The sequence below is a fragment of the Stigmatopora argus genome, chromosome 1 (genome assembly GCF_051989625.1).
Source record: "Stigmatopora argus isolate UIUO_Sarg chromosome 1, RoL_Sarg_1.0, whole genome shotgun sequence".
Taxonomy (NCBI): domain Eukaryota; kingdom Metazoa; phylum Chordata; class Actinopteri; order Syngnathiformes; family Syngnathidae; genus Stigmatopora; species Stigmatopora argus.
This window is the reverse complement of record NC_135387.1, coordinates 20375777-20391863: the sequence shown is the minus strand read 5'-3', so window position 1 is coordinate 20391863 and position 16087 is coordinate 20375777. Positions and strand designations below refer to the sequence as shown.

The 16087-nt window shown below is 38.6% G+C and overlaps 1 protein-coding gene across 1 annotated transcript; it reads right to left on the bottom strand.

Annotated features, from left to right (window-relative positions):
* Window positions 1-129: 129 nt before the first annotated feature.
* Window positions 130-6580, bottom strand: prpf6 (PRP6 pre-mRNA processing factor 6 homolog (S. cerevisiae)). Its single transcript, XM_077610988.1, has 21 exons — window positions 6330-6580; window positions 5826-5988; window positions 5624-5742; window positions 5457-5535; window positions 5177-5353; window positions 4914-5042; window positions 4487-4581; window positions 4236-4392; window positions 3930-4092; window positions 3750-3868; window positions 3446-3664; window positions 3246-3368; window positions 2922-3043; window positions 2704-2842; window positions 2422-2541; window positions 1980-2156; window positions 1782-1915; window positions 1511-1602; window positions 1324-1438; window positions 1131-1257; window positions 130-985 (listed from the first exon to the last, which is right to left on the bottom strand). Exons 1-21 carry the CDS (start codon window positions 6578-6580, stop codon window positions 833-835), a joined length of 2973 nt encoding a protein of 990 aa, XP_077467114.1. The 3' UTR covers window positions 130-832.
* Between the last annotated feature and the right edge of the window lie 9507 nt (window positions 6581-16087).

The window sequence follows — 16087 nt, the reverse complement described above, 5'->3', positions numbered from 1 at the left end:
TTTACAAACTAAGTACTATATACGTATAGCATTATAAACTAGTAGTGACATAATAATATTAAAACAATTTAACCACTACACTGCATTTAACTATACCCAGGATAACTTTATTCACAAAATAAAATCCAGTTTTGAGGTGATTGGGGCGAAGGTTTTATTTGGGTTTTTTTCCCTGACATACCTGTTATTACTATAGAAAGTTGATTAATACTGTTTTGTCCTAAAACACTGGGTTTTCCACTAGACATTATCAACATTGTTTGTACACTCACCTGTTCCCACACTTTTGGCTGGCCTATCTTCCCTCTTTCTTTTTTAGTTATTAGGTAGCCATCACTTTTAATGTATATGGTGCTCTCTTGGTAAGATTAGAAAGTAAAGCTACATGGTTTGAGTAAAAATATATTTAATTGTGTTTTTTTTGTTTCACTATTCCTGCTTTTCTACCTTTCTCTCAATTCCCCCAAATTATTGTTCAGTTGCTTTCTCTGGATAAACAGCACAAGATATAAACACTCACAATGGGAGTATACCATGCCTCATATTAAAACTGTTCTGCCTAAAGGACAATCAAGTTCAGTCTTCTTGCCTATGCATCTGAACAAGACAGATTACATATAGAAAAAAGTAAATCTTACTGTGGAAAAAATGCTGTTTTTTTCATTTGTTATTAAAGTCTAATTTTAGAGATTATCACAATAACAAATCACAACATGCCTGCTTTAAACGGAAAAATACAACAAGGAGACTAAGTTGTCTTGAGTCCAAAACGACTCCCTTCCTGTTACAATTGGTCAAATGGATCACATGTGTCAAGTACAAATCCTCCGTCTTAGAAGGTGTTTTTGATTTTGCTTGCAACTTGTGCAAGAATCTCAACTGTCTTCTTCTGCCAGTTGAGGACGTGTTTGGACTCTGCACACCACAGCTCGCCGTGGCGTGGTTCGGTATTCTCACAGCGCTTTCGCACCTCTTCCTGTTGCGCCTAACGGAAGACAAAAAAAACATGCAGATAAAAGTTAGAGGGAATTCTGTTTTGGGATACCTCACTAACAAAAAAAATCTGTTGTAAAATAGACTAGGCCTTAGGGCTAGGCAATCCACGTATATCTAGAATGAAAGGATCTTACTTCTGTTCCATGTTGGAGTTCAAATTTGTAGAAAAGAGCCCAAGCGTCTCCCAGGTCAGGATCTATCTTCACCGTGCGGAGGAACCATTCTCTGGCTTTGGTGATCTTGCGTTCGCTCCAGAACAACCTAAGAGCATGCATTTTCATAAAGATTTGTCTGTAGAGTACAATACAGACAAAGAGGCGGTCATACTTGGCCACAGCAAGCAACACGTATGGATCATGTTCACACTTCTTCAAGGCATCCACACTCTTGGTCTTTCTCTGTGGCCTAGCCTCCAAAAACACAGCTTCAGCCCAAAGGATGCCTTGAATAAAGAATAATTTTAACTACATTATTAGATTGCACAATTAATGACAACACACCGGTCCATTCTCACCAGAATTCGGACATTCCTGCAGAGCTTTGGCCATCAAAGTGTTTGCAATGTTCTTCAGTCCTGAGCGGTATTCCAATCGGACAGATTCCAACCTTGTTAACGGGAGAAGCATAAGTGATAAGCTTCAAGTGTCGTTCTCAAAAGGCTGGCTGATCTGCCTCAAAAACATTAAATGGCACTCGTAATTACCGAGATCAACCTAAAACATTTTTCATTCTTCTATCTTACCCACATTTACTTTCTCGTTTTTCTGCACTGAGTGATTGCTTACCACAATTCTGGACCCTGGGGGTTCTTCAGTCGCGCCTTCTCCAGGATGGCTCTAGCTCTGGTCAGCTGGCCCACTCGCTCTTCCAGACGTGATGTCAGCTGCCACAGGGCCACTGATTGGGGACACTTTTTCAACTGCATGAAAATAAGGGACATTAGTCTTAAGAAGATGAAATGAGAGCCTTTGCAAACAACTCACCCCTTGGTTGTAGGCCTCTCTCGCTTTATCTGTGTTGTCACATTGTTCCTCAATTTGGCCTTTCATCATCCAGAGTTTTGGAAAGTCCTCATAGTGTTTTAGGGCCTCTGTGCACAACTCCTGAGCAGCTTCAATGTTCCCTAATACCCATTCCAACTTGACTGACTTCATGAACACCTGTTAAGACAGCACACGTTTCCAAATAAAAACACACATTTACAGACAAGCCCTTCTCCTAATGGTGGCCCTTATCTTGTGTATTGTATTCACACGGTCATTCGAACAGAAATTGAAGCTGAATTCTGGTCATATAGACGGAAATCAGTAATGGGGCATTTTCTGTTTGTGTCGGAGCATCACAATGTAAATTGGCCCACAGTACCTTGAGGTTAAAGGATTTCGAGAGAGAGTGAAAAGAGAAACGAGGGAAGCGAGAACTCACTCTGGCCGTGGGAGCGCTGCTCCGAGCTTTGGCTAACAAACGACGAGCTCTCTCATACTCATTATTCTCAGATTCAAGTTTGACTGCAGCAAGCCAGATCTCCTCACTGTTTGGATTAGCCTGTGGAAAAGTGCAGTATTGGAGTATATCAAGTGCTCAACATGTGTTCTTACAGTTGAAATACAATGTTGAATGAACTCTATGCATGTCAGAGCAGTAGTGTCAGTGTGTGATTAAGCTCTTTCACATCAGAGGCTCTGTTTGGCGAAACAGCTCTAGTACCTGAAAGGCCAGAGCAAGAATACTTCTAGCAGCAGGCACATCCTCAGCGAGCCACTTGGATTTGGCCCCCATAAGCCACAATACCTCTGCCTTTGGACAGTGAGCCACAGCTTTCTGGAGCAGGGTTTCTAAGGACTCCCTGACAGGTTTGAGCAGAATACACAATATGGAGATTATTCAATGCAAAACGTCACCTCTCTGAGGAAGATATTAATTACCTCGTTCCATTGTTCTTTTCAAAGTAGGCAGCTCGAAGCCACACACTTTTCTTGCTGGGAAACACCTGCAGAGCATGGGCATAGATGGCCCTGGCACACTCCAATGCTCCATGGGCCACGCACTAAAACAGAATTTTTTTTAAGGACTGGGGCAGATGGTAGTGTCTAAGCAGAAATCGTTCGATCGCTGCAAGCCTCCCCGGTTGAAATCCCCGACTGAATGTGCACCACTGTCAGTGGGAGCCAATAAGTTCACTCATAACAATAACACAAACAATTAAATTAATGTGTAAAAAAAAAAAAAGTACAATTGTTTACACTCACACTATCAGAGTCCTCCATCCAAGTGTGTTTGCAATCTTCCTCTTCGATGCCAATCCCGACGACGGCTCTGATTACTGCTTGGCAGGTGGCCACACTCCCAGCCTTGTCACACTCCTCCGCATCCTGCAAGAAAAGATGGCAAATCAACCTTTTAGCAAGACACCATTGGACTTAACAGATTGCGAGTGACACAAACACACCTGGATCCACTGCTCTCTGTTGATTTCCACCCCATTAGCACGTAGCGAGGTGATGGCCCTCTCAATGATCTTGTCGACCATTTGTGTATTGCCATTGGCTTCCTCCAACTTTGCGGCAGTGATCCAAATGTGACGATCCGTGGGGATATTTTCACGAGCTTTATTTAGGACACGTCGGGCATTTTCATATGTCTCAAGTCGAGCCAAAGCCAGCCACAGCTAAAGATAATGGACACAAACAGTACAGGAGAGCTGGGATTTTACACGCTGGGGGGTTGAATAGCAGAATATGAGCTCGAAGCACCTCCACACTTGTAGGGCAACACTCGACGGCTCTGCTCAGCATGATTCTGGCATCTTCCTGCTCTTCCAGCTCGACGGCTGCCTTCCACAGACGGACTGACTTGGACACATTCTCCAATGCTGTGTGGACATTAAGAACCATGACATAAAACAAAGATGGTACATTTAACTTGCCTACTACCTTTTCTGAGGACTTTCTTTTTCCCTCTGACATCAGTTTCCAGCTCCGCGGCTCTGATGTATATTCGAACAGACTGTGGCAGGTGCCGTACAGCTTGCGCTACCACAGCTTTGGCCGTGTCGCCAGGCTGTAGCCTGGCCGCCTCCAGCCACACGTCCTCACTCTGTTGGGCAGAGAGGATGATCAGTTTTTTTTAAAAAGAAAACTAAGCCCTTAGATGCAAATTAGTATTAACACAAAAAATATATACATACTAAATGAAATTAATGAAACAAACACCCATATAAAGGCTCCTCCTTCCTTTACCTTCGGACACATCTCTGTGCCTTTCATGATGAGATTCCGAGCCACCTGCAGTTTGCCGGTTACTTCCTCCAGCCGGGCCGAAGCAATCCAGGCAGGCGGGTGATGAGGGTTCGTCTCTCTCACCGATTTGAGTAGCAGACGAGCCTTTTTAATGTCACTGGACAGAGCCAAAAAACAGCCGTGAACAAGTCCTCAAATGCAAAAAGAATAAGACCACCACATGTAGATTGGGAGTTGCATTGCTACCCTACCTTATGTCTCCTCCGTGTGTGGGGATCATAGAGTTGAGGTCCGTAAGGTAGCCTTTAGGGTCCACCACTGTCTGACCACTGACTGAGTCAGACACCTGACATAATGATGAAATATGTGAGACAATTCTTCCTAATGATTTCATATTTTAGGAGCTGTGATAAGGCTGCACTTATCAAGTATTTTTATAATCTATAATTCTCCCAATGATCCCACCGACTAACCAGATGAAAAATGACCTAGCATCGTGTGCGCAGTATATTTACAGGACTGATAATTATTGGGATGTTAATAGGAACTGAGCTGTTCAGGTATATTAAATATGCTTACATTGATACCTCGTGTTGGTGATTGTAGACATAATGTTGCATTACCTTTGTTCTGCTTTGTGAAATTATGATTAATGTCTGCAAATGCTGCATTAATTACCTGGCTCAATCTCATATCCATGAGTGTGTTCCTGGCCTGACCGATTTTTCTCATGTCCAGGTCTCCCGTCCCTGGCGTCATCAGGCCTGGCGTCATGCTTCCTGGGTATGGTGTGTTAAGACCGCCAAGCTGATTAAGAGAGGAGACAATGCTATTTATTTTGGGGTTCCCTATATGCTGAGACCAAACAGAACACTAAAGTGTATGCATTGAATAATTAACAGTAGTCATCATTTGTTACTGTGTATTTGCATATTACCGACCCCCTTCAATGGGTCCACACTGGTGTGCTTCTCTCCAGTTTGAAGGTGCTTGGAAAAAAAGCTATCTGGAACAGGCGTGAGTTTCTCATAGCGTGGGTTTCTCTGGCGCTTATTCCTGGCATCTCCCACTTCAGGAATGCTAAGCCACTCCTCCTCCGAGACTTCTGCAAGTTTCCTCTGTGTTAAGAAAAGAGTAGTTACAAAAATATCTGATTTAGACAGGGGGACTAAGCAGTACATTTCAAGAGGATTGCATTTGTGGATTTGTTACAATCTTTACCTTTAGATCTGAAAACTGCTGTTGAATTTTAGGTCGCTCCATACGGTATTTTTCTATCTCTTCCTTTTCTCTCAGCTCCCTTAAATCACAAAGGAAAAATATCAATAATGTCCTGTCCCAATGGAATATAATGTTGCAATGCTGAGGAACTGTATTTTAAAATCTACCTTCTTTCCTTGCGTCTTTCATCCATTCGTTTATCCAACGCTGAATATATAGCATCAGCTTCTTCATCGTCCTTCTCGTATGGCCCACTGGAGAACAAACTACCCGCGTAGCCATTAAACTACAAGAAAGGAAGTGTTACATATTTTAACATGTTGAAAAAAGCCATAGGAGGAATTTATGATAATGTAGAAAACAATGCACCTCATCATAATTAGTATCATTGAGATCTTCTTCATCTTCCTCCTGGTTCTTTTTCATTTGATCCCCAACCGTCCTCTTCCCTGGAGGTGCATGTCGGTCGTCCACTGGATCGTTCGCATCACGAGCCGGACCAATATCGGATCGAGTAGTGAAACCAGTAGCCCTACAAGAAAACCATGAACGAGCTATGAAATACTGTGTTAAAATAATATTCCTGGAATATATTATTAATATTTTACCAATAATCAAGAATAACGGTCAAGATGCAAATACAAGTTGTGAGAAAAAAACAGAATTTGAACTAAATCCTTATGGCAGCAATAAAACCACAACAAAATTCATCTTAATTGTTGCTCTCTGACACGTGAGTGCATTTTATTTGCAGAATATCACCTCGGCACATATGCAAAACGCGTAAAACGTTACGAATATTGAATTTGTGGAAAGAAGAAGTGAAGAAGGACTAGGTTTATGGTTAGCAAGCTGGCTAAAATGTTAGCTTACCCTCTACCCAAACCGGGGACGTAACCGAGGGGGGCAGGCATCCCCAGAAATGGTTTCTTCTTTTTCCCCATCAGTGGGGAGGCCAGGGGAATAACTGGGGGCGCACCGCTTGCCCCCGCGGCCCCAGTGGCTCCTGTGTTGGATTTAGAGACATTTTTAGCCGGTTGTTTAGTCAAAGTGGCTGACATCTTTACGACAAACACACACACACACGCGACGAGGCGGATAACAACATAAGCACATCCGACCATTAAAGGAAAATTTAACAACGATACTATATTTTAACAGCGCCGCCACTGGAAAGGAGAGTACGCTCGCTGTTTTTACATTTTATTGGAACACACTTGAGGCTACTTGTCAGTCATGTTACTTTGAAGATTGTTTTTAAGAATTGTTTTTATATGTAACGTCAATTTTGAATAGATAATTCACGTTCAATTTAAGAGAAGACTCTGATCTGCTCATTCTGATGTACAAATAGAAGGCCACTGAAAGGCGCTATTTCCCGACAGTATAGTAGTACTACGTATAGTGATGAGGTCCTGTTTTTGTTTTTGTTTTTGTTTTTGTTTTTTGCTCCCGTGATAGGGATCGGGGTTGGATAGGGCACATAACAGAATTGCATAACCTAGAAAAAAAATTACTACAAGCAGGCCTCATTAATTGTGTTGTAGCAAAGACTAGTTTGAAGCAGGTATCCACAATACTATAACAACACACACTGGGACATATTTGTGATTTGCAAAAGTAATAAGCATTGCATACTTAGTATTGATTTGAAACAGCACAGATGTTTTTTTATGTTTTTAATATTAGAAACATAAAAGGCAAGAAATAATAAGGTCAGCGATATGAGGTGATTGGTACAACAAAAGGTGACTGAATATTTATATTCGGACAAAGTTGCCGAAGAGATGAAAGTCCCTGATTTGCTATTTAAACTGCTAAAGCGGTAGAGGATGGATCGATAGATGAATGGGCGGAAGGAAGGTATAAATACTCCTATTCTGCTGGTTGGTTATGCTGATACTTATTGATTTCTTAAACAGTCTAAGCCAATAAGTGTTAGGTTTCCCTTCTAAAAACAAAAATAAACAGTCAAAAACTGAATATATGTTAATTTATTAATAATACATATAATATGTATTTAACCATTTTCAAAACCGATTATCTTTGTCAGGATTTTTCTTTGTTGAATATAGGCCCAAGTACAGTATATATAAATACATTTCTATTTATGTACTAATATAATAAGTCCAGTCTCTCTACAGTCTCTGCTCTCTGTAAACTATCCAATAATGAATGTGATTCCTGATCCCTGATGCTTTTTTTCCACGCATAATAAACATTTGTAATGGAAGCACATTTGCAAATATTTCGGCCACACAGTAAAGTATGCATCCTATTGAGAGCATTCTGATATGAAGCTGTTAAGGAGCAGCATTACCCAGAAGATTGGAATGGTGCTTGTGAGGAGTTGCACTAAGATTATTGTTCTTGTGAAATGTGTTTTTCTGGGATGGCTGAGTTTCGCCCTTTCGTTTTTGTAAAACAAAATATATTCCTTAGAAACTATAGTGATGAACTGTATATATATATATATATATATATATATATATATATATATATATATATATATATATATATATATATATATATATATATATATATATATATATATATATATATATATATATATATACATATATATATATATATAATCAATCCAACCCTCAAAACTATTTTATGGCTATAAAACCTCGACTGCAGCTACAGCTCCGACACATAAAAAATAATCAATAAATCAATGCACAAAATGGGGTAAAATCCACTTCCTAGCAGCATTTAATAATTAAATACAAATACTGGAGCTTTTCAGACATTACAACCGGGCCAGGGGGGGGATTTTCCTGGAAAAAGACAGCGATGAACGTCAATGGCGTACCGGTAAACATTGCCCGAAAATGGGGTAAAATCCAGCCGAAAACAGCATTTATTGATTAAATACAAATACTGGAGCTTTTTAGACATCAGAACCGGGCCCGGAATATAATTTCCCCGGGAAAACGACAGCGATGAAGGTCGATACGTCCACATACGTTCATACGCGAAACGGCAAAAATTGCACTAAAATGGGGTAAAATCCACTTCCTAGCAGCATTTATTGATTGCCGACAAGGCAATGACGTATCCCTACGCCCTCGACAATACATTGTGGTGTTGCCAACTCGAAATCTGATTGTTTAAAGCAACAGTCTTATTGACGCTTGTTTAAAGCGGCAGAGCCCGCAGAACTGATTGTGAAGGCTTTGAGGCAGATTTCTGACCCTGACAACAAATGATGGCTGAAATTTGATTGGTTAAATGCTTCAATATGAAAACACACATCTGGAAGCAGTGCAACCAGGGGGAAAGGAAGCTAACAGACAATTTGGAATTATTTAATAATATCGATGGACAAAATATAACATATGATTCAGATATTTCTTAGGCCAGCACAGAAGGCCTTGAAGGCCCTGACGGCCCGCCACTGTACTATATATATATATATATATATATATATATATATATATATATATATATATATATATATATATATATATATATATATATATATATATTACCGTAGGCATCATAGTATATGGATTCATGATTTAATCTTCGCATAAATGACCGAGAGTCATAAAAAATGATTTATTAATTCGATGAACCGTCTACCTTAAATATTATCTGTATGGGCAATAGTGAACCTGTAGTAACTTGGACCATATGGATGCCAAAATATATAATATCATACACCATTATTCTCTAAGCCGACAGTGTGTAAGCACTGCATGTCCGTGACTCATGCCTCCAGAAGAGCTAGTTTGCTTACAGAAGGAGTACATGACCTCCACAGATTTTAATCTGACCATGTTCGATAACTTTGAGCAGTTAAAGTAACTAAATTCACTCAACTTTGGGTTTCATCCTTCGAGGAAATCTGAGCCAGATGTTCCATCAATTTGTTTAATCACGTTTCACTTCACTCATCCATCCATCAGTCCACACGTTCGTCGGGTTCCTTCCATTTTTCTTCATTTCTATGGCCGGGAGCTCAGACATTACCGTGCTCATGGGAATAGATACTATGATGAAAATGTACAGCCTGACAAAACGCACATTGGCAAGGACTAATTTAAAGTACAAACGCATCTAATTTCATGCAGCTTTCATATTACTTCTTTTACTTTTATCTGATTAGTTCAACGACTGGTTGATTTAGGTCAAATTATTCTTTTTATAGTACATTGTGCAGAGCTCGAATTAACATCACCGGGCTGTATAATTGGTAAAAGCAAGTACTAACAGTGTTGGAATAATAAATTATTAAGACTTCTTATCACATTGAGAGTGGCAAACGTCACATTTCTATAATGATGTTTGCATCTACTGGAGCTCTGCTAACATCTCCCAAAATGTTCTTATGACTCCTTCAGCAACACAGACATCTAAATAAGTTTATGCAGAAAATAGCTCATAATGAAGGGTATGAAGAGCTGACAGACGTTTCAACACTGTGGGTGTTGTTGCTATCCACATTTGTAAAGATGCACGTGGCAACCAATCAAGACACTAATTACTTCCCTGGGTTAACTGCGTTTCGACAACTTACATCTGTTCTCTAAATTACACATGCAGTGTGATAGAAAATGAAGCACTGAAGCAGTGGTTAGCATGTCTTCCACACAATTCTGAAGTGTAAAGGAAATTTCAGAAAGCGCCTGCTTGTGTTTGCATGTGCGCCCCGTGCTTGGATGGGTTTTCACTTGCTACATTGGCTTCTCCTGGACTCCCTAAAATATGCATGCCAATCTGAATAGTCAATATTGTGTGACTAGCCTGTTTGTAAGTGCCCTGTGAATGACCACAAACAATCTTCTTGCCCACAATGAATACATTTTGAATTATATAGATATGCCAGAAAATAAATTAAGTAGGAAAGCTTAGTGCATTCACATTAACATTTTGTCGTGCAAAGCCATAGCAAACCGCGTAATTTTCTGCATGTGTATCCATGTGTGTATCTGTTTGCATGAATGCATAATTCTATTTTATCTGTTAACCTATTATGCACTCATAACAGATACAAGCGAGGACTGAGCAGATGTCTGTAGCGTGATCATGTAGCAAAATGTAACCAGAATTGCATGCAAAACAACATGTACACATTGGAAATAACACTGTATGATTATGTCAGATTTATGATTCTGAAGATTATGAAGCGACACAGTGTTGGTGAGATGACAAGACAGCAGCTTTACTGCCATACTTTCATCCATCAGCCAAAACACATGCATACACATACACAAGGAAACACAGATGCATCATTCATACAGTCTGAGTAGCATCACTGAGTTAATTTTAGTTCATTAAAAAACACAAAACAATGTTGGCAAAAAGGAACACAGACATTGTCATTTTTCACTATTACACACTCATGCTAAGCTCCATTACCATCTCATGGATGTGAGCATATTGTGGATTCATACTGAATAATATCCTGACGGGATTAATGATTTGTTGCGCCCCTGATTAGCAACTGTGTAATAACAAAGAAAAATGCCCTTGCAAAAGGTCACCAGTAAACTGCTTTTCATTTTAAGTACAAGAGTGTATGTGTGAGTGTGAGTATGTGTGTTTTTTTTAATGTTATTTTGCCACAGATGCGTAAATGGAATTATTGATCCTCTAAACTCAGCTCAGTGTGACAGCAATCTATTCACACTAATGATGAGTATGCTGGAAACTGGGACTGTGCAAAAATGAAAAAGGTTCAAGGTGTGTTAAATCTCCTAATGTATTGAAAACACTGGTGATTGAGGAATTACAGTTCAGTCATATTGGTTCTGATTCATTAGGCTAATTGTCATGCAAACAAACAACCAACTAAACCACTTAATTCTTTATTGCTGCAAAGTCACCTTGACCAAATACTGTAAGAAGCCTTTTAAACCGAAAACGATGCTAATGAAAATGAGCCATATGTGCTATATCTAATTTCATTTACAAGCAAAGCGCAACAGACGAAAGGTAAGTACTTGCTTACTGTGAGGTCAGGCAGCAACATGTTCTAGTTCAAAATGTTCTGAGACACTGCCCCCCTGAAAAGTAATCATGGCCAAACGTATTGTCTTTGTGGCGAGAACCAGAGTGAATGCCACTGACTTTCAAAGATGAAACCGTAGATGAGAAGAGATGATGAGCGATGGTGCAAATCTTACATGGTTTTCTCCCTCTGCGTCCCCCTTTCTTCTTTTTAGTGTCTCTAAGAGTTTCACTTCAATTGCTTCCTGCCCAGAGGCTGACTTTCAGCCTGTGTTGTTGCAGAGGAAAAAACAGAGGGTTATGTGTACTGAGGGGTAAAGGCATATGGTCCATGGAGATATGCATCCCATCCCTCCCTCATACATATACTACTTATATACTTTCATTCATTCATTTTCCAAGCCGCTTATCCCACAAAGGTTGTGGGGGGTGCTGGAGCCTATCCCAGCTGACTTCGGTCACCAGGCGGCGGACACCCTGAATTGATTGCCAACCAATCACAGAGCACTAGTTGACAGACAACCATAACTAATGTTCAACCAGCCTACCATGTATGTTTTTGGGAAACGTGGAAGGAAGCCGGAGTACAAAATAATATAATACATATAAGCTCATGAGCATTCCCTCTATATCATTTGAACTCAGCAGAGAAAAAAAAACTTCCTGTGGGAATTCAGTGAATATCTTTCACTTTCACCTGAAAGACCCTTTCTTATCAGATTAGGAGCCCCATTGAGACCACACTTCTTTGAAACTACAGTTTCTGCCTGTCCAAATAAACCATCCAGGTTTTGTTATTGCCAGTTTTCTTTCCATGCTCAATTTGGCCACCGTGATTTCTCAGTGCTCACTAAAAGGCAGCCATTCAGAATGACACCAGCTTTGGGAAGGCTGATGCCACACTCCACCATCAATAGCGTCTCTATGTCTTTTCAGAATGTGCTCCTCTCTCCTTGAATGGTGCTCGAGCTCAATAAGCTTCCTATCAGGCCACAATAGATCATTTGAGCCCTGGCATACTCCAAGATTTATAATTAAATTGGCTGCTTGAGTTCTTTGTATTTAGTCGTGTCAAAGATTTGTTAAAAGATCGAAAGGCCATGAGATGAAAAGTATACAGCACATATTTCATAGTTATCTGATGCAGGATACAATGTATTGTATTGCTTAGCTCGGAGATGCAAAACAAACTCAATAGGTTCATCACATGTATCCATGTTGCATAATTTGCTCACAAGTTCCTTAGTTTATGCCTGTAAATCTACTTCATTATTCCCATCCAAACCGTCATCAGAATTTTACATACTACATGCTTTGACTGCTCACTGTTAGAAAGGGGCAAACGTTCTTTCAGGCGTTCATGAGAACACCCTAAATTAGGATCTGTCTCAGAGATTAAACACATTCGCAAATGTGTATATGGCTGTAGGGGAACGTGAGGGTGTGCAAGTGTGTGTATGAGTGAGTCAGAGAGTGAAAGAGTGAAATAATAAAAGAGTAGATATAATCCTCAGTATTTTGTCAGTTGCCACTACCAGAGATAAGTTAGAAAATGTGACTTTACCAGAAAAGGTGGACATACACTACAATACTATAGCATAGGTCTCAAGTCAAATGCTGCTGCCTTTATTACCTTTGGTATCACCAATTAAGAGTTCAACGGAGCAGTCCATGTTAGAACATAACCTCCAGGCTTGTGCAAGTAAGATAAAAATCACAGGAAGAGCCCATTAAAAATCATTATTTGCGTGTAATTAAAGGTACTTGATAGATGTATTAGGATGGCCATTTTACATGAATTTGAATGTGATCGGTTCATTCCGAACACAGACATCCTCTAAAGTAACAAAACATCAAAAGAAATATTTGGAATTATGGTAACATTTAATGTTTACTGTATGAGCATTGGGTGGAAATCTTGAGTTCTGATAACCCTCTACTATTTGCATAGCCGCAATAGGAGCTTGAACCGCAATACCTACCAGATCTAGCCATTGGAGCAGTTTCTTCTTGATGTTTTCGCTTTTTCTGACATTCATGTCTTTTTTTTTTTTTACAAATTAAATCACATCTGTTCCCATTCTCTCATCTTTAAGGTCTTTTGGGGTAAGGTTTTTTTGGTGTACTTTTGCTGAGCAGACGGAGAAGCACTGGATGGCTGGCAAATCAGTTAGCCAGGGAAATGGTGAGATTATACTAACAAAGACACAATCACAATTTGGTCCTCTTTGAAGTGAAGCTCAGCTGCCTGTTGAAAAATATTGGCTGACCACGACATCCGCTAGGCTAGTAGATCATTTTAGTCCTTTTAGAAAAACATTTGCTGCATTCTTGACAAAAGGGCAAATGTTTGGATAGATGATATAATCCACACACATTTGTGTTGCTTAGGAATTTCTACCAGCTGCCACTGGCAATTCCATCTCATTGGAAAATGTCGGCATTTCTTATTCATTTTAATGGTTTGCTAAATCATTTTCTTATGTTTTTTGAATGCACACAACCTACAAACATTCACATACATATTTCATACAAAATTTATATACTTTTGTAATTTTTAAAGGTTCAGGGGGTAGTATTGAAAATGGTTAAATGGATTATGATAAATCGATGTAAAATATTTCCTTACTTACGGAAAATACAGTTACGAAACCACTTCTTGAACTAATTAATTTCATCAGTAGAGGTACCACTGTTTGTTTATGCATAGGTGTGCATCAGTATTTTGTTACTTGTCGGAATAGTATTACTATTATATATATTTTTCTAATCCAATCAAAAGAGACACTGACGTTATTCAGTTTTGGTAAAGACCGTCTACAATCACAAAAGGACATTTTTTCATAGCTTTAGAATAGGAAGGTTTGAAGGTAGTTCTTTATGTTTTAAATTTAATTATAACAAGCAAGATTATTCCCAATGGCAATAATAATAATAATAATAATAATAATAATAATAATCGGACATAGGCCATGTCGTCATTACCACAACACAAAAAGCCTACGTGATGACAAGAATACTAACTGAACTTCCAAATGTTCTACACTCATCAAAGCTACTAATGCTTTTGCTTCTTTTAATCCACAAAGGAGCTTGATGAAATTTTCCCCAATCGTCATTAAAAATTCATAATTATCTCATTGCTGTGTATTGTTTCTGCAACCATGTGTGTGCATGTGAATGTGAGTAAGAGAGAGTGGCATGCTATACGCTCTTCATTAGTAAAGTAAAGAGAACAATTTATCTGAGACCGTTTCTACACCTTTCTTACAGTGTTTAACCTGCGATGGTCACATTGTCAATTTTAGGACTTGCACATGAAAACAGAGAAATAATAATGATGACTCTCTTTTAGTTGTTATGCAAGGCAAACCATTTTATATTCTGGGGAGATCCGAGTTTCCATGCTTGTAACTTGGACAAGGTTTCTCTTGCAGGATTTCAGTTAACAAATATTATTTACGTACTACAGTGATCAACGTCTTCATATTTGTCATTATAGAATGTTACAAAGTACAAAAAATGAATCCATTGCTAAGTTAAATCATTATTATTTTTGGGTATCCAATGATCCATACATCATCCATGCACCCACCCTTATTATATTGATCCACTCATATATAATCCATTTATCCATCCATCCATCCATCCATCCACCCATCCATGGCCTACACTGTACAATTAAAAAACTAAATAAAACTCATATTTATATAGTCGGACAGTATTGAATTATAATATAATATGACAACTATGATTTTGGAATGTAGTGATATTGTGCAGAAACACAACTATAAGTATGTTTTTTTTCCTTGATGTGCAACGATTTTTTGAAGTACACTGCCAAAATATTTAACGCATAAAATAGCAAGTGAAAATTTACAAGTTCTTGGGTTATTATCATTCCCATGAACACCTGAATATGATATTGCGCACAGATTTTGTAGAAACTGCAAATTGCAATAAAAATTTAAATGTATAATTATATTTGAATGGCAAGTTGAAATGTAAACACTTTATTGTATCTTCTAAGCAATTGGAAGCGCCTGTCTGGCATCACTACTATTATATGTTGCTGTGATAGATACCTGAACAAAGTTAGATGTGTAATGTTTAAAAAAAAAAGAACAAGAGTTTGAAATTTCACATAATTTCTCAAAAAAACCTGATATATATATATATATATATATATATATATATATATATATAAACCGCTGGGCTGCCCAGCATGGAACAAGAGTTTGAAATTTCACATAATTTCTCAAAAAAACCCCAATATATATATATATATATATATATATATATATATATATATATATATATATATATATATATATATATATATATATATCTCGGGTTTTTTTGAGAAATTATATTCAAACAAGAGTTTGAAATTTCACATAATTTCTAAAAAAAAAAAACGATATATATATATATATATATATATATATATATATCGGGTTTTTTTGAGAAATTATGTGAAATTTCAAACTCTTGTTCCATGCTGGGCAGCCCAGCGGTTGAGTGGTTAGCACGTCGGCCCCAAAGTGATGGGGTCGAGGGTTTGATCCCAGGTTGGTTCACCTATGCAAAGTTTGCATTTTCTTCCTGGGGCTGCGTGTTTTTTTTTAGGTACTTCGGTTTCCTCCCACATCCCCAAAACATGCATAGTA